Source organism: Anguilla anguilla, chromosome 5, assembly GCF_013347855.1.
Source record: "Anguilla anguilla isolate fAngAng1 chromosome 5, fAngAng1.pri, whole genome shotgun sequence".
Classification (NCBI taxonomy): domain Eukaryota; kingdom Metazoa; phylum Chordata; class Actinopteri; order Anguilliformes; family Anguillidae; genus Anguilla; species Anguilla anguilla.
In genome coordinates this window covers 65825182-65846405 of record NC_049205.1, presented here as the reverse complement: position 1 = coordinate 65846405, position 21224 = coordinate 65825182, and the positions used below count along the sequence as shown (strand labels likewise).

The 21224-nt window shown below is 45.3% G+C and overlaps 2 protein-coding genes across 8 annotated transcripts in view; both read left to right on the top strand.

The window, feature by feature from the left end:
- Positions 1–5311, top strand: part of kitb (KIT proto-oncogene, receptor tyrosine kinase b) — a 19572-nt gene extending 14261 nt beyond the window's left edge. For 2 of the 5 annotated variants that reach the window (XM_035416509.1, XM_035416508.1), the window contains exons 16-21: positions 30–142; positions 608–730; positions 854–965; positions 1764–1863; positions 2351–2456; positions 3080–5311. In XM_035416509.1, coding sequence (XP_035272400.1) covers positions 30–142; positions 608–730; positions 854–965; positions 1764–1863; positions 2351–2456; positions 3080–3196 — 671 coding nt within the window. In that variant the 3' untranslated portion in view covers positions 3197–5311. The remainder of the gene's footprint in view (positions 1–29; positions 143–607; positions 731–853; positions 966–1763; positions 1864–2350; positions 2457–3079) is intronic. The other 3 variants (XR_004765089.1, XR_004765088.1, XR_004765087.1) reach the window with 3 other exon arrangements.
- A 10036-nt stretch (positions 5312–15347) lies between these two features.
- Positions 15348–20336, top strand: si:dkey-245p14.4 (uncharacterized protein LOC563576 homolog). 3 transcript variants are annotated; one of them, XM_035417480.1, is made up of 4 exons: positions 15348–15854; positions 16109–16239; positions 17952–18182; positions 19504–20336. In XM_035417480.1, the coding sequence occupies exons 1-4, from the start codon at positions 15734–15736 to the stop codon at positions 19507–19509; spliced, it is 489 nt and encodes a 162-aa protein (XP_035273371.1). In that variant the 5' UTR covers positions 15348–15733; the 3' UTR covers positions 19510–20336. The 3 variants fall into 3 exon arrangements, with proteins under 3 accessions (XP_035273371.1, XP_035273372.1, XP_035273370.1); XM_035417481.1 differs by having other exon boundaries at positions 18969–20336; XM_035417479.1 differs by having other exon boundaries at positions 17952–20336.
- Positions 20337–21224: the final 888 nt, after the last annotated feature.

The following is a 21224-nucleotide window of genomic DNA, read 5'->3' as shown; positions in this document are numbered from 1 at the left end:
GCACATAATACTGTGTTCTTTCTCTATAGGTTGTGGCGAAGGTGAAGGCAGCCATGTGGAGCCAGTGTCCCTGCAGATGGAGGATCTCTTAAGCTTCTCTTATCAAGTGGCAAAAGGCATGGACTTCCTAGCATCCAGGAATGTAAGAATGCTTTTACACACACACTCATGCACACGCACACACACACTCACACACACACACATGCACACACACACGCATGTCCACGCACACGCACACACACACACACACACACACACACACATATTATGCGTCTCATTTTATGCCCTGTTAGCATGTTCTGTTTTTTTAGTGTGTTCTGTTTTAGTTTGTTCTGTGTTTTAGTGTGTACTGTATTTCCGCATGTTCTCTTTTAATGTGTTCTGTGTTTTAGTGTGTTCTGTTTTAATGTGTTCTGTTTTAGTGTGTTCTATGTTTTAGCATGTTCTATGTTTTAGTGTGTTCTGTTTTAATGTGTTCTGTGTTTTAGCATGTTCTGTGTTTTAATGTGTTTTGTGTTTTAGTATGTTCTGTGTTTTAATATGTTCTGTGTTTTAATGTGTTCTGTGTTTTAATGTGTTCTGTTTTTTAGTGTGTTCTGTGTTTTAGTGTATCCATAGAGATCTGGCAGCCCGGAATATTCTCCTCACTCAGGGGCGTGTGGCTAAGATCTGTGACTTTGGTCTGGCCAGAGATATCACCAGCGATTCCAACTATGTGGTTAAAGGCAATGTGAGTATGACAGTACTATGAAGGCTGAGTTTTATACATTTTACTAAGGGGGCGCTGAGTCAACTGAGTGTGATGATGTCCTGTTTGGGTCAGCTGTTTGGTGATGATGCATTTCCTGTCCAGGCACGACTTCCTGTGAAGTGGATGTCTCCGGAGAGCATCTTTGAGTGTGTGTACACACTGGAGAGCGACGTCTGGTCCTATGGCATTCTGCTGTGGGAGATCTTCTCTCTGGGTGAGAGTGCCTGTGCTGCATCTGTATTACGTGTGATTGGTATATATGAGTTGGTGTGCGCTGAGTGTTGACTGTGTATGCTGTGTGTTGGCTGTGTTGTGACTGTATGTTGGCTGTGTTGCAGCTGTGTATTGGTTGTGTGCTGGCTGTGTTGACTGTGTTGTGACTGTGTTGTGGCTGTGTTGTGACTGTTTTGAGACTGTGTTGTGACTGTGTTTTGACAGTGTGTTGGCTTGTTGTGACTGTGTGCTGACTGTGTTGTAACTGTGTTGGCTGTGTTGTGACTGTGCGCTGACGGTGTGTTGACTGTGTTGTGACTGTGTGTTGTGACTGTGCGCTGTATTTTGACTGTGTTGTGACTGTGTGTTGACTGTGTTGGCTGTGTTGTGACTGTGTGCTGACTGTGTTGTGACTGTGCTTTGACTGTGTTGTGACTGTGTGTTGGCTGTGTTTTGACAATGTGTTGACTGTATTGTGACTATGTTGTGAATGTGTGCTGACTGTGTTGTTACTGTATGTTGGCTGTGTGTTTACTGTGTTGTGACTGTGTGTTGTGACTGCGCTGATTGTGTTGTGACTGTGTGTTGGCTGTGTATTGGCTGTGTGTTGACTGTGTTGTGACTGTTTGTTGGCTGTGTGTTGACTGTGTTGTGACTGTGGATTGACTGTGTTGGGACTGTGTGTTGGCTGTGTGTTGACTGCGTTGTGACTGTGCATTGACTGTGTTGTGACTATGCATTGACTGTGTTGTGACTGTGCATTGACTGTGTTGTATTTTGTGTGTCTCTCTTATTTCAGGCAGCAGCCCGTACCCCGGAATGCCTGTGAGCTCACTGTTCTACAAGAGAATCAGAGAGGGATACAGAATGAGAGAACCAGAATTCGCACCCGGCCACATGTCAGTGTGTGTGTGTGCAGAATCTGTGTGTGAGTGTGTGTGTGTGTGTGTAGTATCTGTGTGTGAGTGTGTGTGTGTGTGTGTGTGTGTAGTATCTGTGTGTGAGCGTGTGTGTGTGTGTGAGAGAGATAGTGTGAGTGTGTGTGTGTGCGCAGTATATGTGTGTGAGTGTGTGTGTAGTATCTGTGTGAGTGTGTGTGAGTGTGTGTGCAGTATCTGTGTGTGCAGCATCTGTGTGTGTGTGTGTGTGTGAGAGAGAGATAGTGTGAATGTGTGTGTGTAGTATCTGTGTGTATGTGTGTGTGTGTGTGAGAGAGAGAGTGCGTGTGTATGTGCGTGTGTGTGTGTGTGTGAGTGAGTGAGTGTGTGAGTGAGTGAGTGTGTGTGTGTGTGTGTGTGTGTGTGTGTGAGAGAGAGAGAGAGAGAGAGACTTGTGTATGTGTTTGTGTTTGTGTTTGAGTCTGATCCAGGTGAATCCCCTGTACAGGTATGAGGTGATGAGGTGCTGCTGGGATGCAGACCCTTTGAAGAGGCCGTCCTTCCGGAAGATTGTGGAGAATCTGGAAGGGCAGCTTGCGGACAGCGCTAAACATGTATGTGCGCTTCTTCATGAGTAATTCCGCTGATTTGCGGGCTGCTGGGTGGCTCACACAGATAAAGCTCTGTTCAGGTTCTTGTTGTGCATAAATGAGCCCCACAGTCCTGGGGGCCAGCTGTGTTTGGCAGCCCCAGAGGGTGAGACAGATCCGCCAGCCGCTTCACCCAGGGGTGGAGGGCTCAGCCAGGAGCCTCATTCAGGGGTGGGGGGCTCAGTCATAGGGACCCATTTTCGGCAGTGACCCACTGCTCAGTCAGGCATATGCACGTCCACCTGTTGAGCTGCCAGTGAAATGTCTTTCTCCAGCTCATCTTTGTGCAAACCTGACATATGGGTGGAGAGTGGTGCCTGTCTGCACTTTCATTAGCAGGGAGTCCAGATATCAGCACTGATATACATCTGGCCATTCCAAGTTGGGAGGAAAGGGGGAAGAAAAAAAATGTATTTACATTTCTTTATGAGTTACTAAACGTGTATTGTACAGAAATTGATATTAAATATGTGTGTACTGGTCTCTATTAGTTTAAAATGTCTGTAGTAGTTATTAACTTGTACTGTACTGCTGGTCTTTCCTTTTGCCCTTTTAGCTTCACACTTAATTGTTTTTATTTGTTTCAGATCTACATGAATTTCAGTCGCAGTTTTGCGTGTGACCAGCGGGGGGCACACTCCCAGCGTCTGAGTTCAGTGGGCAGCATGACTCAGCCCCTCCTCCACAGTGATGTGTTCCTGTAGGTAGATCTGCACACCTCCCTAATCTACCCAGACCTAATCTAAACCACCGTAATCTACAACAATCTAATCTACACCCACCTAATCTAAACCACTCCAATCTACATCCACCCTAATCTAAAACATCCTAATCTACACCCACCCTAATCTACACCACCTTAATCTAAACCACACTAATCTACAACAAATCTACACCACCCTAATCTAAACTCCCCTAATCTACAACCACCCTAATCTAAACCATCCTAACCAACAATTAACTAATCTGCACCCACCCTCATCTACTCCCTCAATCTACGATTCTATAATCTATACCACCCTATTCTACTTTCTCCTAATCTACACCACCCTAATCAACACCCCCTATTCTAAACCACCCTAATTTTCAACCCTAGTCTACACCTCCCTAATCTATGGCACCCAAATCTACACCTGGGCAGTCTGCACCTCCCTAATCTACGCCATCATAATCTACACCCCCTGATCTACTCCCTCCTACTGTTCACAAACCTAATTTACACCCCCTAGACTCCAGGCAGTTTTCAACATGATCTACAGCCAAATCATCAACCACAATGTGCACCCCCTGATCCGTTTCTGTAATTCACACCCCCAAAACGTTAAACCCTAATGTACACCCCTTTACCTAACCTACACCGCTTTACCTAATCTACACCCCTTTACCTAACCTAAACTACTTTACCTAACCCTACACCCCTTTACCTAATGTACACCCCTTTACCTAACCTAAACCACTTTATCTAACCTACACCCCTTTACCTAATCTACACCCCTTTACCTAATCTACACCCCTTTACCTAATCTACACCCCTTTACCTAACTTAAACCACTTTACCTAACCCTACACCCCTTTACTTAACCTACACCCCTTTACCTAATCTACACCCCTTTACCTAACCTAAACCACTTTACCTAACCCTAAACCCCTTTACATAATCTACACTCCTTTACCTAACCCTACACCCCTTTATCTAACCTACACCCCTTCACCTAACTCTACACCCCTTTACCTAACCTACACTCCTTTACCTAACCCTACACCCCTTTATCTAACCTACACCCCTTCACCTAACTCTACACCCCTTTACCTAACCTACACCCCTTTACCTAACCCTACACCCCTTTACCTAATCTACACCCCTTTACCAAACCTACACCCCTTTACCTAACCTACACCCCTTTACCTAATCTACACCCCTTTACCTAACCCTACACCCCTTTATCTAACCTACACCCCTTTACCTAACCTACACCCCTTTATCTAACCTACACCCCTTTACCTAATCTACACCCCTTTACCTAACCCTACACCCCTTTATCTAACCTACACCCCTTTACCTAACCCTACACCCCTTTACCTAATCTACAGGCCTTTACCAAATCTACACCCCTTTACCTAAACTACACCCCTATTTTACATGGCGCTCCAATGTACATACCCCATTTCCTACTCTACATGTTGCTCCAATGTATATACCCAATTCCCTACTCTACGCTCTACACATCCCTCCGGTGTACAAACCCAATTCCCTACTCTACGCTCTACACATCCCTCAGGTGTACAAACCCAATTCCCTACTCTACGCTCTACACATCCCTCCGGTGTACAAACCCAATTCCCTACTCTACGCTCTCAACATCCCTCCGGTGTACAAACCCAATTCCCTACTCTACGCTCTCAACATCCCTCAGGTGTACAAACCCAATTCCCTACTCTACGCTCTCAACATCCCTCAGGTGTACAAACCCAATTCCCTACTCTACGCTCTCAACATCCCTCAGGTGTACAAACCCAATTCCCTATTCTACGCTCTACACATCCCTCAGGTGTACAAACCCAATTCCCTACTCTACGCTCTCAACATCCCTCAGGTGTACAAACCCAATTCTCCAGTTTTCTTCTGCTTTGTGGCTGTTTAGTTTCTTTTTGGATTTTTTTTGTTTGTTTGTTTTTTGCTTTTTAATGTATTTTTACTTGCTGTTTTCAGTACTGCCTGATTTTGTATTTTCATTTAGTTTGGTAATTCGTTAATAGAGCATTAACCTGTAAAAATGTCTGTCATTTGATACACAATAAATAAATGACCCACATATGTTTTTACGACGTGATGCTGTTATGTGTGACACAGCAGATAGCTTTGGAGGTTAGCGCTGCACTATGATGAGAGGATGAAGGTGAAAACATGGAAAGATGAGGGTGAGAAAGTGAGGGAGGAGAGTGATGGAAGAGTGTCAGGGTGAGGGAGAGTAATGTTATCGGAAGTGTGCGGTATAGCAAATGTACTGTACTGGTAGAAAACAGTGGAGGTATTTATAGCAAGCGTTTCTCTTCCCGTTTGGTGTTTATTTGGCTGTAGATGGAAAAGCCATGTCTGGCTGCCACAGTGTTCTCATTATTACATGTAGCATCAAGTTTTGCTCCAAACTGCACCCGAGGCCAACAGACACAGACTCCGAACTGCACCCGAGGCCAACACACACAGACAGACCCCTGACACCCGAGGCCAACACACACAGACACACTCCTGACACCCGAGGCCAACATGCACAGACACACTCCTGACACCCGAGGCCAACACACACAGACACACTCCTGACACCCGAGGCCAACACACACAGACAGACCCCTGACACCCGAGGCCAACACACACAGACAGACCCCTGACACCCGAGGCCAACACACACAGACACACTCCTGACACCCGAGGCCAACACACACAGACACACTCCTGACACCCGAGGCCAACACACACAGACACACTCCTGACACCCGAGGCCAACACGCACAGACACACTCCTGACACCCGAGGCCAACACACACAGACACACTCCTGACACCCGAGGCCAACACACCGGGACACACTCCTGACACCCGAGGCCAACACACACAGACACACTCCTGACACCCGAGGCCAACACACACAGACAGACCCCTGACACCCGAGGCCAACACACACAGACACACCCCTGACACCCGAGGCCAACACACACAGACACACCCCTGACAACTCCACAAACTCCTGATCCCTGCTCACAAGTACACTACTCAGGATAAAAACACTTTGTTGAGCTCATAACAGGTCCTTTGTGTATGTGTGTGTGTGTGTGTGAGAGAGAGGAAAGAGAGCGAGAGAGGTTTTCTCAATTATAAAAAAGACCTTATATTTTAAACAGAACAGTGGCAAGCCACAAACATTCACACCAAGAGCCGCCCTTCACAAACTTAACACTCAGTCTGTGTGTGAAAACCTTATACAGCAGAAAGCAAGGCGGCGTAAAGCTCTGTGGGGACTCGACCGTGGCTGCCCAATATCTGAATCAACCCCTGAAGGAAAAAACTCTCGCACATTTCTGTAATTGCACTGAGACTTTCACTGAAGAATAAGAATGTTTGAGCGCATTTCAAGGTATATAATAATCTCATAAAAAACATGTTTTCAATGTACAAAAATGCCAAGTTACTCACACATACAAGACCAGTCCAGGCCTGCCATTAAAAGTATTGATATCAAGATGATGCCAAGGTACAATACTACAAACAATATAGGCTATCTTGCCTCACCGAAATTAAATAAGATGTATTCCAAAGCAATGCTACCCAATATTTCCTCAATTCTTTCAAGTCACTTGGCCCTGTGTGTATAAGCATGCACTACATGGACAGGCCAAACATATGTGTGGATGGCTTTCTCACAGTCAAGATTGATTGAATAGGCGTGTGTATGTCCAAGTTGTATTGGTATGTATGTATTTTGCTGCCCAGTCTTTCTGTTGCGTGAATGATAGTATGTTTCTTGGTATAAGTGTGTGTTCGTAAATGTGAATGTAACATGCTGCGAGGGAAATGTCCCCATGGGGATAAAGAAGTTCTCTATGTATGTATGTACAATATGTATTTTACATGCAGTGTTTATTGTACGTAGCAAATATACAATAACTTGTACATGTACTCAAATTCAGTTCAGAAGCAAGTATAAACATGTTTTCTGGAGAAATATGCTTCCTGTAGTTACGCACCAGCAGTTTTGTACATGAATGTCAATGTGTTCCATGAGGCAATTCGAAATATTTGACACTGATCTGACACAAAGTTTGCATGACATTGTAAAATGGTAAGATTACAAAACACAGGGCCAAGTGACTTGAAAGAATTGAGGAAATATTGGGTAGCATTGCTTTGGAATACATCTTATTTAATTTTGGATGAAATTGCGTAGTTGAAACAATATGTTTTTAGCAGAATGGGCATGTAGGTGAAGGTTGACATGATCACAGACTATAGTGCGAAGTAAATGAAGTGACCATGAGCGAGCTTAGTTTCCTTGTTGAATGGTATATATAAGTCGGTATAAAACATTAGCCGTTAAAGTGGAGGGTTAAGTAACCTGTGAAATCTATTGCACTGATGTGCTTTTCTCATGTTCAGTACTAGTAGTTATAATTATGAGTGAGTCATGATTTTAAAAGTAATGTTTTAATGGGGAGTTGCAGAACATACATACATAGTAATTGTTTGTATGTGGCTAGATAGAGAACAGGGGGAGATAACATGAATGTAGAAACGTGGCGTTTGCTGATAAGAAGGTTTTGTGCGGTAGCCAAGTGAAGAAATGTAGTTAGTAGAAATGGCACAGTGGTGAACTGGTGTAACTTTTTAATAAAAGGAATACATTTGCCGTCATGAGATGCATATGGGTGGCCATGAGTGAGTTTTGGTAAAGAAAATATAAAAGCGTAAGAAAATGTTAGTGTAAAAGAGGAAATAATCTGCCTGAGGGTGAGGCGGGATTCAAGCCTTCAACCGGAGGTTTACCAGTCTGTGACTTTGTTAGTGCAGCACCATGACATAGCTATGCAATGCGTGAAATATCATTAGCAAACCTGTCCGTGGTTTTAAAGAACACAGGGCAGTAAGCACAGAAGAGCTCCCATTGAATCCATATGGGTTTGCAATATTGTAGCCGGTTAATAACTGACCGTGCAGACGGTACGTCATAATGCAGTGTATACGTTCGGTGAACGGCGGGTAGATATGGTGCAAAAGCAATAATTGAGAAGTAGTAGACAATTATTAGTGAGGGTAAAAGCAGGTTAAAAAAACATGCTCCTAGCAGGACTGTAACCTTACCCACTAGGCCACAGGCAGATTAGCTGATTAAAATGGAAATGTTTCAGAGTGAAAAGATATGGGTATTTTGCGTGCGTATGCGAGTTTTTGATTGGGTCGTGTAGGTGAAGATTTGGCTGATATTTACTTCATAGAATATGAGTATTATAGCCACCAATTCGGAATTACAGCGAATGTGCTCTGCATTAATTCTGTAAGATCTAGAAACTCCACTGTAATTAAAATGCTCCGCTTAACATGAAATTTATGTATACATATTTGTTACCAGTTTATACCAGCAGGTGGCAGTGTAGCGACATAGAGCTGTTAATGTGTTGTCTTATACTTAATTTGAGGATCTTCAGTGAATGTTGTTCTAGCATTCGATGTCATCTGCAAACTTCAAAACGGAATTCTTTCACCGGTATTTAACACTAGAACTTTGTGTTAGCCGTAGTTGAAAGATTCTATGTAACAAGAAGCGCAGCCATGTGTTACATCCTAAAGTTGAAGATCGCAGTCGGATGGAACTTTAATATAAGCTTAAAAGAGTCCTTGAAAAAGACTCTGGTAGTATGACCTGTAACATGCATTACAGGTCATAGGCTACTACCAGAAATATAATCCTGTACAGTTTTGAAACGTGCTTCTGTCTACAAAGATAGAAGATGCCGGTACAAAATGTTATGTTTACAAACGGACAACACGGGTGAGCGACTCGGTTGGAAGTTATTGCGAGGTCAGCCTGGGAGCAAATCAGAGACACAAAACTGCCTGGGGGTAAAGACTCCGAGTTTGGTCACAGACGCGGTCATTCAATCGCTTGACCGATAGTAACTCGCATATTTGGAGGAGCGAAAACACCTAAAACGTTCCGTGCACACAGCGCAAGCATACAGAGAGTTATAACGGAGAAATCTCAAACGGCAGCAGAAGAGAGGACAGCATTTCACACTCGTTCCTCAAAAGCTAGTCATTTTTGCGATTGTTGATCTGCTAGTTACTTAGTAATGTAGCTACCCTGCTAGGTATATTATGCTAGCAAGCCGAATCCACACGTTTGTGTGGCAGATACGATCATGCGCAACGCAATGAGCTCACGTACGTGACGTCTGTGAGATTAAACCAAATTCATCGGTATGACAGGTATTTAGAGCGTCTGCTTGCTGGCGCTAAATCACCGGGACCTCGCTGTTCAATGGTCATTCCTAAGTGCTCCGCTTTTGCTGCTGCAAAATGCAATAGCTCATGCAATCAAAAATAAAAAGCGACATTCTAAGACGGCTATTCATTGGAAAGACAGCAAGCTTGGGCTCGTAAAGTATCTAATTTCCTAAAGTTACTTTCTGCTGCTGATAAATATGCTATGCATATATAGTTAAAAACTGATCTCAAGAGTGCCCAGTATATATTTATTAGCAGAGATTGGTAACCTTCTTACATTTATTTCAGTTTTTGGTTAATTCCAAGTGAGCTTTTCATCAAATTATATTTTATATTTTTAGGGAGTGTAACACTAGTGAGACAGGCATAGGGAGTGTAACACTAATGAGACAGGCATAGGGAGTGTAACACTAGTGAGACGCATAGGGAGTGCAACACTAATGAGACAGGCATAGGGAGTGTAACACTAGTGAGACAGGCACAGGGAGTGCAACACTAGTGAGACAGCCATAGGGAGTGTAACACTAGTGAGACAGGCATAGGGAGTGCAACACTAATGAGACAGGCATAGGGAGTGTAACATGAGTGAGACAGGCATAGGGAGTGCAACACTAGTGAGACAGCCATAGGGAGTGTAACACTAGTGAGACAGGCATAGGGAGTGCAACACTAATGAGACAGGCATAGGGAGTGTAACACTAGTGAGACAGGCATAGGGAATGTAGCACTAATGAGACAGGCATAGGGAATGTAGCACTAATGAGACAGGCATAGGGAGTGTAACACTAGTGAGACAGGCATAGGGAGTGTAACAGTAGTGAGACAGGCATAGGGAGTGCAACACTAATGAGACAGGCATAGGGAGTGTAACACTAGTGAGACAGGCTAATGAGACAGGCATAGGGAATGTAGCACTAATGAGACAGGCATAGGGAGTGTAACACTAGTGAGACAGGCATAGGGAATGTAGCACTAATGAGACAGGCATAGGGAATGTAGCACTAATGAGACAGGCATAGGGAGTGTAACACTAGTGAGACAGGCATAGGGAATGTAGCACTAATGAGACAGCCATAGGGAGTGTAACACTAGTGAGACAGGCATAGGGAGTGCAACACTAGTGAGACAGCCATAGGGAGTGTAACACTAGTGAGACAGTCATAGGGAGTGCAACACTAGTGAGACAGCCATAGGGAGTGTAACACTGGTGAGACAGCCATAGGGAGTGTAACACTGGTGAGACAGCCATAGGGAGTGCAACACTAGTGAGACAGCCATAGGGAGTGCAACACTAGTGAGACAGCCATAGGGAGTGCAACACTAGTGAGACAGCCATAGGGTTTATAATGCGAGCCCTGGAGACATCTGCACACCAGGTGGCAATCAAGAGAAACGGGATGCTGCTGCTCCTGAGATCAGCGATGATGTTGCCACAGACAGGTGAGCCATCACTGTGATACCACTGGGCACAGCGCAGTGGCCGTGTAGAAATAACAGAGATACACACTGAGAAACAGCACTGAGATACACAGGGGAAGAACGTGTGTGGCTGTTAGTTGCAGCAGGAACTCACGACTGGGTTTATTAGGGAAAGTCTTACTGAGCAGCTTTGCACTGACCTTTGATCTTTATTCCACTCCAGCATTGTTCTCATGATGTCAAGCAGCAGCGGCCGGGGACTTAGTTGGAGGGAAGTTTATTTACCATTATTAATCAATATACAGAGAATCAGAGCTACGGGAGACAGGCCTACAGGAGACAGAGCTACGGGAGACAGGCCTACAGGAGACAGGCCTACAGGAGACAGAGCCACAGGAGACAGAGCTACGGGAGACAGAGCTACGGGAGACAGGCCTACAGGAGACAGAGCTACGGGAGACAGGCCTACAGGAGACAGAGCTACGGGAGACAGAGCTACGGGAGACAGGCCCACAGGAGACAGAGCTACGGGAGACAGAGCTACAGGAGACAGGCCCACAGGAGACAGAGCTACGGGAGACAGAGCTACAGGAGACAGGCCCACAGGAGACAGGCCTACAGGAGACAGAGCTACAGGAGACAGGCCCACAGGAGACAGGCCTACAGGAGACAGAGCTACGGGAGACAGGCCTACAGGAGACAGAGCTACGGGAGACAGGCCCACAGGAGACAGAGCTACGGGAGACAGGCCTACGTGTCGGTTCGTTTCCAGTCCTAGGCCAGTACCCCACCCACCCCATGCAGGGGTTAATCAAGGCTCAGCCTTACGACATCACCCAGCACACCAAAATGGCCCAATGAAATATACTACAGTTCTGATGTTGCGATACATGTTCATTTAGAATTTCATTTATATTATGCAAAGAGCTGTGTTGTTTTTATGTGGTTATGTGGTCACAGCTCTGTGTTTGCATGCCCATATACTGTCTTTAGGACAATGTTGAGCAAACTCAAAATTCTCCTCAAGGTTTTATTGTTTGTCACAGCTTACAAAAAAGTGCAGTCCTCCAAAAACACACACAAAGACACACATGCCCACACACACACGTGCACACACACATACACACATACACACACACATGCACACACATATGTGCACACGCACACACACACACACACGCACACACGCACATACACGCACACACACACACGCACACACACGCACATACACACACACACGCGCACACACACACACGTGCACACACACACACACACTCACACACACACGCACACACACATACGCACACACACGCACACACACACGCACACACACATACACACACGCACACACACACACACACACACACATGCATTTCCTAACATGCCTTTGCACTTCTCAAAGTGTCTGAATGCTCAGCTGTGATCCTGAACCCTGAGCAGTGCCCTGGAGCTGCAGCACTGAGCAGTGCCCTGAGCAGTGCCCTGGGGCTGCAGCACTGAGCAGTGCCCTGGAGCTGCAGCACTGAGCAGTGCCCTGGAGCTGCAGCACTGAGCAGTGCCCTGAGCAGTGCCCTGGAGCTGCAGCACTGAGCAGTGCCCTGAGCAGTGCCCTGGAGCTGCAGCACTGAGCAGTGCCCTGAGCAGTGCCCTGGAGCTGCAGCACTGAGCAGTGCCCTGGGGCTGCAGCACTGAGCAGTGCCCTGAGCAGTGCCCTGGGGCTGCAGCACTGAGCAGTGCCCTGAGCAGTGCCCTGGAGCTGCAGCACTGAGCAGTGCCCTGAGCAGTGCCCTGGGGCTGCAGCACTGAGCAGTGCCCTGGGGCTGCAGCACTGAGCAGTGCCCTGAGCAGTGCCCTGAGCAGTGCCCTGGAGCTGCAGCACTGAGCAGTGCCCTGAGCAGTGCCCTGGGGCTGCAGCACTGAGCAGTGCCCTGGGGCTGCAGCACTGAGCAGTGCCCTGAGCAGTGCCCTGGAGCTGCAGCACTGAGCAGTGCCCTGGGGCTGCAGCACTGAGCAGTGATCCCTGTAGTTTTCCATTTTAGAAGCGGATCTGAGGCTAGCACTAGGGAGAGTTTAATGTGTTATTCATGAGGTTCCTGACGCACACACACACTCACACTCCATTGTAAAAATGGCACCAGCAAACCCAGCAGCTCTTTATTTTGGGAATTAAGACCAGGGTATTTTAGGATGAGGGTATGGCTGAGTAGCAGACCTGCTCTGGCTTGGGGCTACAGGAGTCTGCCTCTGCACTTACACTTCCACAGAAACATAGTCTCTCCAGCTCCCCGCTTAGGCTGAACCCAGCAGCCGGAGAGCTGGAGACTGGGTGAGCAAATCACATCCCAGCTAACATTGTGTGTTAGAGCAGGCTCTGTGGGGTCCCCGATGGTTTACATTATTAAAATCTCTTCAGTCGAGCCTGTTGGCTGGGCTCCATGCAAACACTATGGCCCTAATGCACCGTTCAAGTCTGTTTGCCTCCCTCTCATAGCTGCCCTGACGATCATTACAACTGACTGTTAGGAATAAACATTTTATCTTAAATTGGAAAAATGTTTTATAGCTTTGCAGCAATAGGCTGTGAAGGGGCTGCTATGAGCCTGATGAAGACGTTTTTCATTACGTGATGCAAATGAAAGGATGTTTTCCTGATCTGAGGGAAGAGTGCAGGGGGGAGCTTCTTGTCAGATTAATGGGCTGCTCCTGGGGAGTGTTTTAATGATCAGACTGAAAGACAGGAATTTAAGAAAAATGACCAAATGTTGTGAAAATATGCATCTGTGCTGTCCATTCTATGCATTTACTAAAAACCAAAAATGTAATCATGTTCGAATACTGCTGTCATTATTAATAATATTTATTATTCATTTCATAATTAATTTCATAACTGTAGTTCCCCTGAGCAGTGCTGAGGCAGCAGAGGGCCAGCACAGCCCCCTATGCAGTCCCCTTCTCCTTTGCTCTCATCCAGCATGCAGTCCCCCTCTCCGGTGTTGATGGGCATTTCAGTGGGATTCTCTCAGCCGCAAAGAGCTTGGAGATTTTGAAAGGCGCTATATAAACGCTATATAAATCTGTTACTGTCATCTTGAAAAGCAATTCTACTCTACAATACTCTCTGCATGTCAATCAATGCTCTCAGCTTTGTCAATCACTACAGTTACATCTCCAACCAATTCAGTTATGTTTCCCATAAACAAGTGCACTGTAAATGTTCCAGATTACAGAGCCTTAAATAGACTGTAAATGTTATGGATTACAGAGCCTTAAATACACTGTAAATGTTATGGATTACAGAGCCTTAAATATACTGTAAATGTTATGGATTACAGAGCCTTAAATACACTGTAAATGTTCCAGATTACAGAGCCTTAAATAGACTGTAAATGCTGCGGATTACAGAGCCTTAAATACACTGTAAATGTTACGGATTACAGAGTTTACATGCTGTGTAAAGATACTCCGGGTGTAACTGTGTCTGGTCAAAGCGATCAGACCCACATTGAAAGAGAAGCTCCTGAGTCTCTCTAATCAGTGTCATGGGTTCAGCCTTGTCGGCACACCAGTAACTTTGAATGTGAGACTTGTATTGATAAAACCTTTTAATCTGGGCATAGAATCTTTTCTGATGAAACATTTTTATAATGATTGATGTCTCTTCTGAAGTTTACTGCCTTCAGTTATACTTGTACTCCCGTAAATCTAATGGAACTAAATATTTAATGGATCACACCACAAATCAATACTTTGCCAGGCATTCTGTGATTATAATGGAGTCTAATTGATGCCTCAATTATATCTTCGTTTAAGGAAAATCATGTTAGCTAGATGAGTGCGGCCTCCCTGTGGAGCTTATTTCTCATAAAAGACCAGCCTGCTGTGTGCTGCGGAGAGACCAGCCTGCTGTGTGGTGTGGAGCTCAGTCTTCTGTGTGCTGCGGAGAGACCAGCCTGCTATGTGCTGCGGGGAGACCAGCCTGCTGTGTGGTGTGAAGCTCAGTCTTCTGTGTGCTGCAGAGAGACCAGCGTGCTCTGTGGTGTGGAAAGACCAGTCTGCTGTGTGTTGTGGAGAGACCAGCCTGTTGTGTGGTGTGGAAAGACCAGCCTGCTGTGTGGTGTGAATCTCAGTCTTCTGTGTGCTGCGGAGAGACCAGCCTGCTGTGTGGTGTGAAGCTCAGTCTTCTGTGTGCTGCGGAGAGACCAGCCTGCTGTGTGGTGTGAAGCTCAGTCTTCTGTGTGCTGCGGAGAGACCAGCCTGCTGTGTGGTGTGGAGCTCAGTCTTCTGTGTGCTGCGGAGAGACCAGCCTGCTGTGTGGTGTGGAGCTCAGTCTGCTGTGTGGTGTGGAGAGACCAGCCTGCTGTGTGGTGTGGAGCTCAATCTGCTGTGTGGTGTGGAGAGACCAGCCTGCTGTGTGGTGTGGAGCTCAGTCTGCTGTGTGGTGTGGAGAGACCAGCCTGCTGTGCGTTGTGGAGAGACCAGCCTGCTCTGTGGTGTGGAAAGACCAGTCTGCTGCGTGTTGTGGAGAGACCAGTGTGCTGTGTGGTGTGGAGAGACCAGCCTGCTGTGTGTTGTGGAGACACCAGCCTGCTGTGTGTTGTGGAGAGACCAGTGTGCTCTGTGGTGTGGAGAGACCAACCTGCTGTGTGGTGTGGAGAGACCAGCGTGCTCTGTGGTGTGGAGAGACCAGCCTGCTGTGTGGTGTGGAGCTCAGTCTGCTGCAGGACAGAGAGGAGAGTTCTGGCAGCTGGCAGACTGTGAGGAGGGCAGAAGGCTGCTGGATGAACGGACTTGTGCTTTGTACGGTGATAACGGCAGACAGCTCCACATAAATGTCCTCACTACTGAAAGAAGAGATGCAGAGAGTCCTCTTTACCCCTCAGGGGCAACAGCTGAAGGAGTTCATAGAAATTGCTGAAACTGCCCCAGGGAGACATTTTCTTTGTGTATCAGGTAAATTATTATTATTATGATTATTATTATTATTATTATTATAAAAATTATGATTATTATTGTTGTCGATGTTATTTCTTTGTTGCTGCTGTTTAAATTTTCATTGAGCCTATTTTTAGAAACAGTCACAAGATATAAATTTATGGTCAATTTTTTTCTCCGATCCAAATATTTGTTGTTTGCCTTAAATGCGTAAACTCTATTTAACGCTTAACCTCTTCAGCCGGGAACTGAATGCATGTTGTTATTCTCAGTGAACAAAGTCAAAGCCGTACAGATTTCTGTGGTGAAAAACCTCAGATCCAATCGGCAGGATACGTTTGAGAGGACCGAAGAGTGGTTCCTGAAGGACCTGATTTTGCTGGATGGAAGAGACCCTGAAGCAGTAAGCTCATCCTCCCCATTTTGCTCTAGATTAAAATGAATTACCTGAGGAAAATAAACATGTCCGCCTCCATTAGAAGGATGAGAAAAGCTGTGTGAGATGCTGAGCCCTGCTTACTTGCAGGGTGCAGTTTGTATGAAGATCAATATTGTATCACTTTCAGGCCTGGCGGTGATATCTCCATGAGAAATATGCAGTAAATTTACTGCAGATCGCTAAAACAATTACATTTTCTGCACAGATGCTTTTTCCCAATTAGATTTTGTGCAGAAATCTGAGCTGAATGAAGCCCCACACAGGGGGTGCGGGGTTAGTCTCAGCCTCTTTATTCACTGCCAGAAAAATTTAGATTTTGTAAAGACAGCCGAGGTGCTTGTTTAAACCGTTTGTTTGGTCTGGAATATTCGCTAATTACAGTAGTAAAACATATAAGCCATTTTTATGAAGTAAATGGGATTTTATGTGCACAAGACACATTTCTGTTTGGGAAGTCAGACTAGGGTCAAATGCATGTTTTTAAATGCTTTAGATGGCAATTTGAGGGGACACATTTGCTCCTCAGCCCCTACACCCCCCCACCACCCCCAAAATAAATATTATAGTTAGTGGAAAAGTTACTGTTTCCACCAGAGCCAACTATGGGTATTAGAGATGCAGAAACGTGTATTTAGCACTGACAGACTATGTGTGGTGTATATAGCACTAACAGGCTATGTGTGGTGTATATAGCACTGACAGGCTGTGTGTGGTGTATATAGCACTGACAGGCTGTGCGTGGTGTATGTAGCACAGACATGCTGTGTGTGGTGTATATAGCACTGACAGGCTGTGTGTGGTGTATATAGCACTGACAGGCTGTGTGTGGTGTATATCACGCTGACAGGCTGTGTGTGGTGTATATACCACTGACAGACTGTGTGTGGTGTATATAGCACTGACAGGCTGTGTGTGGTGTATATACCACTGACAGGCTGTGTGTGGTGTATATGAGACTGGCAGGCTGTGTGTGGTGTATATAGCACTGACAGGCTGTGTGTGGTGTATATAGCACTGACAGACGGTGTGTGGTGTTTGTAGCACTGACATGTTGTGTGTGGTGTAAATAGCACTGACAGGCTGTGTGTGGTGTATATGAGACTGACAGACTGTGTGTGGTGTATATAGCACTGACAGGCTGTGTGTGGTGTATATAGCACTGACAGGCTGTGTGTGGTGTATATAGCACTGACAGGCTGTGTGTGGTGTATATGAGACTGACAGACTGCGTGTGGTGTATATAGCACTGACAGGCTGTGTGTGGTGTAAATAGCACTGGCAGGCTGTGTGTGGTGTATATGAGACTGACAGACTGCGTGTGGTGTATATAGCACTGACAGGCTGTGTGTGGTGTATATGAGACTGACAGACTGCGTGTGGTGTATATAGCACTGACAGGCTGTGTGTGGTGTAAATAGCACTGACAGGCTGTGTGTGGTGTATATGAGACTGACAGACTGCGTGTGGTGTATATAGCACTGACAGGCTGTGTGTGGTGTAAATAGCACTGACAGGCTGTGTGTGGTGTATATACCACTGACAGGCTGTGTGTGGTGTATATGAGACTGACAGACTGTGTGTGGTGTATATGAGACTGACAGGCTGTTTATGGTGTTTATAGCACTGACAGGCTGTTTATGGTGTTTATAGCACTGACAGGCTGTTTCTGGCTGCAGGATGAGCCCCAGTTTGTGATGCATTTTGACACGCCCCGCTCAATGGAAGCAGTGAGCTGTGCTGCTAAATACTCGCTGGCGCGATCACTGGTCTCTCTCAGCAACTCGCACTGCCAGAGGGACTTGCCACTTGCTAACTTCGACCGGACCTACATTCAGCCCACATCTGTCTACTCCAACCGAGGGGACTGCATGGTGCTGCTGCAGATCTGCTTCTACGCTGCCAACCTGGTGTGTCTCTCTCTGTGTCCCATTTCATGAATTTACACTGTCGGCATCCCATTCAATAAATCTACACTGTCAGTATTCTATTTTGTTGCTATACACTGTCATTTTTCTATAACCTAACTTTACACTCTCAGTGTTCTGTTACCTAACTTTACACTGTCAGTGTTCTGTAACCTAACTCTACACTCTCAGTGTTCTATTACCTAACTCTACACTGTCAGTGTTCTGTAACCTAACTTTACACTGTCAGTGTTCTATTACATAACTCAACACTCTCAGTGTTCTGTTACCTAACTCTACACTGTCAGTGTTCTATAACCTAACTCCACACTGTCAGTGTTCTATATCCTAACTCTACACTCTCAGTGTCCTATAACTTAACTCTACTCTCTCAGTGTTCTATATCCTAACTCTACACTGTCAGTATTCTGTAACCTAACTCTACACTCTCAGTGTTCTATAACCTAACTGTATACTCTTAATGTTCTATAACCCAACTCTACACTCTCATTGTTCAAAAACCTAGCTCTACGCTGTCAGTGTTCTATTTCCTAACTCTACTCTCTGTGTTCTATAACCTAATTCTGCACTGTCAGTATTCTGAAACCTAACTCTACACTCTCAGTGTTCTATAACCTAACTCTACACTCTCAGCATTCTATAACCAAACTCTACACTCTCAGTGTTTTATTTCTTAATTGTACACTGCCGTTATATAATTTAATGGATGTGGTCACTCTTATTGTGTCTTGTGTCCCATTACCTAGAGATTCCGATTTCATTCCTCAGATTTGCCACAGATTCTGGTACTGCCTGGTCCTCCAGCAAAAATACAGCACTGTGTGTGCACTTGTTGACATAACATTTCAATAGAATGACCACCAGGAATGTGTGAAAAAGATTTTACATTTTAAAAACATGTCATTTTTTAATCTCTTTTTCAATTGCATGTGCAATCTATTGCAAAGTGTTGATTTGTCTTGTATAAGTTCTGAGTAACTGAAGCAGCTCAAGTTCTTGTGAAGTTAAAATGATTTGAGAATGGTATACAGAGTGCCGCAGGGCTGCTCTGCAGAGCGGGGTCAGGCAGTGATGTGGTGTTGCGCGGTCGGTCATGGTTACAGGCACACCTGCAGCACACCTGCAGTGGTTCAGATATGGGGTAAATATAAGATGAACTGGTGAATGCTACTAAGATGACTGTAATAAAATTGTTTAGATAATTAAAATAATGTACGTCTAGAAATGACTACAGCTTTGTTGAAAGTGAGCATGTGTGGGAGTGCTCAGAGACCTAGGATCCTAATCTGTAGCTGGACTGCAGGGCTAAAGTACTGGAGCAGCTCACACAGAAGCCAACAGCGATTCCCTGGACACCATTCCATCCAGAACAGGACTGGCAGCTGGCTCCTCACTCCAAACTGCTCACTGAGGAAACACACAAGGGATCATTTCTGCTGCGGTAGTCATCAATTTAGCTATTTTTAGCTGAAACTGCACTTTTATTAAGTTAACTTGACTTTAGGAGAAATACACCCCCCCAAAAAAAGAAAAAAAAAGTGCCGGTTGACTTTTCTATCCTTTACTTAGTCTGAAATCAGTGACACTTAAAACTAATTTGGCTGATTAAGTCCAGACTGACAATAGTCAGTAGTGGTATGGTCATGTCTGGTGAGCGTGTGAAATGAATGAATGAATGAATGGTTCTGAAGACACAGACGTGCTTACAGACATTTGGAAGCCACAATGGGAGCTGAATTTAAGTGAGAGTTGAATTCCATGTGTCCTCCAAAGTTAAGAGGACAAGAAGCCTCTCTCACACGTTCCAGTCACTCTCACATGCATCCAGTCACTCTCACATGCGTTCAGTCACTCTCACATACATCCAGTCACTCTCACACACGTTACAGTCACTCTCACACGGGATCCAGTCACTCTCACACGTTCCAGTCACTCTCACATGCATCCAGTCACTCTCACCCGTGACACAGTCACTCTCACACGGGATCCAGTCACTCTCACATACATCCAGTCACTCTCACATACATCCAGTCACTCTCACCTGTGACACAGTCACTCTCACACGGGATCCAGTCACTCTCACATACATCCAGTCACTCTCACCCGTGACACAGTCACTCTCACATACATCCAGTCACTCTCACATACATCCAGTCACTCTCACCCGTGACACAGTCACTCTCACATACATCCAGTCACTCTCACATACATCCAGTCACTCTCACATACATCCAGTCACTCTCACCCGTGACACAGTCACTCTCACACAGATGCATGGGATCTTTAGGAATGGGATTTCCAGTGTTCCCGTATCTGTACATATAGTACCTGTCCAGGGATTATGAAACAACCACTGCAGCTTCTGAGAACCTTCGCCTACCAGAGTAAACTCACGGGATAGTTTGTTCACCTTGCTCCCGGAAGTTGCAGGGAGCCAGCAATTTTTAGTTGTGACTGTAATGTATTGAAAACTTTATATAGAGTAGTTAAGTGTTTTTACCATAACAAGTGTATATATCGTAATAAAATAACAGATTGAATACTTTGGCTGTTGACTCAGAAATGAACCCATAGGTTTTGTGCCTGGACGAAGTGCGCTGGTAATGACCTGCACAACATGAGTTATTCCTACAGGACATCTGGCACTCCGCACAGAATTTTAAGAGCACCATTCTTCATATAATCTCATATAACCTATGGACAACGCGCGCAATCGTGTTCCAAGTAATAACGAAATGGTCAATTATAAAAGCTACCTTTATTTTCTTTAAATATTATTGAAAGACCTACTCATTTTGCTCAAACAAAACCGATTTTTTTATTTAAAGCATAGTATTGCAATAAGGCAGTCTACAGGGTATCCGAATTTGAAAGCGTGAAATAACTTTGGATTTAAAAATATTTCCGACAGTTCATAGGCTAACCCAATTTCACAATATACCCGGGGTTAGTGCTGACATTAATGACGTACTGAACTGGGGTATTATCAGGTGGGCGGAGATGTCATTGACAAATTGGCAACGC

Excerpts from the sequence above, each read along its gene's own strand:
- si:dkey-245p14.4 (XM_035417481.1), top strand. The coding sequence starts at position 15,734 with ATGTCCTCACTACTGAAAGAAGAGATGCAGAGAGTCCTCTTTACCCCT. Across the intron at positions 15,855-16,108 it reads ACATTTTCTTTGTGTATCAG|TGAACAAAGTCAAAGCCGTA; the intron begins GTAAATTATTAT and ends TGTTATTCTCAG. Across the intron at positions 16,240-17,951 it reads ATGGAAGAGACCCTGAAGCA|GATGAGCCCCAGTTTGTGAT; the intron begins GTAAGCTCATCC and ends TTCTGGCTGCAG.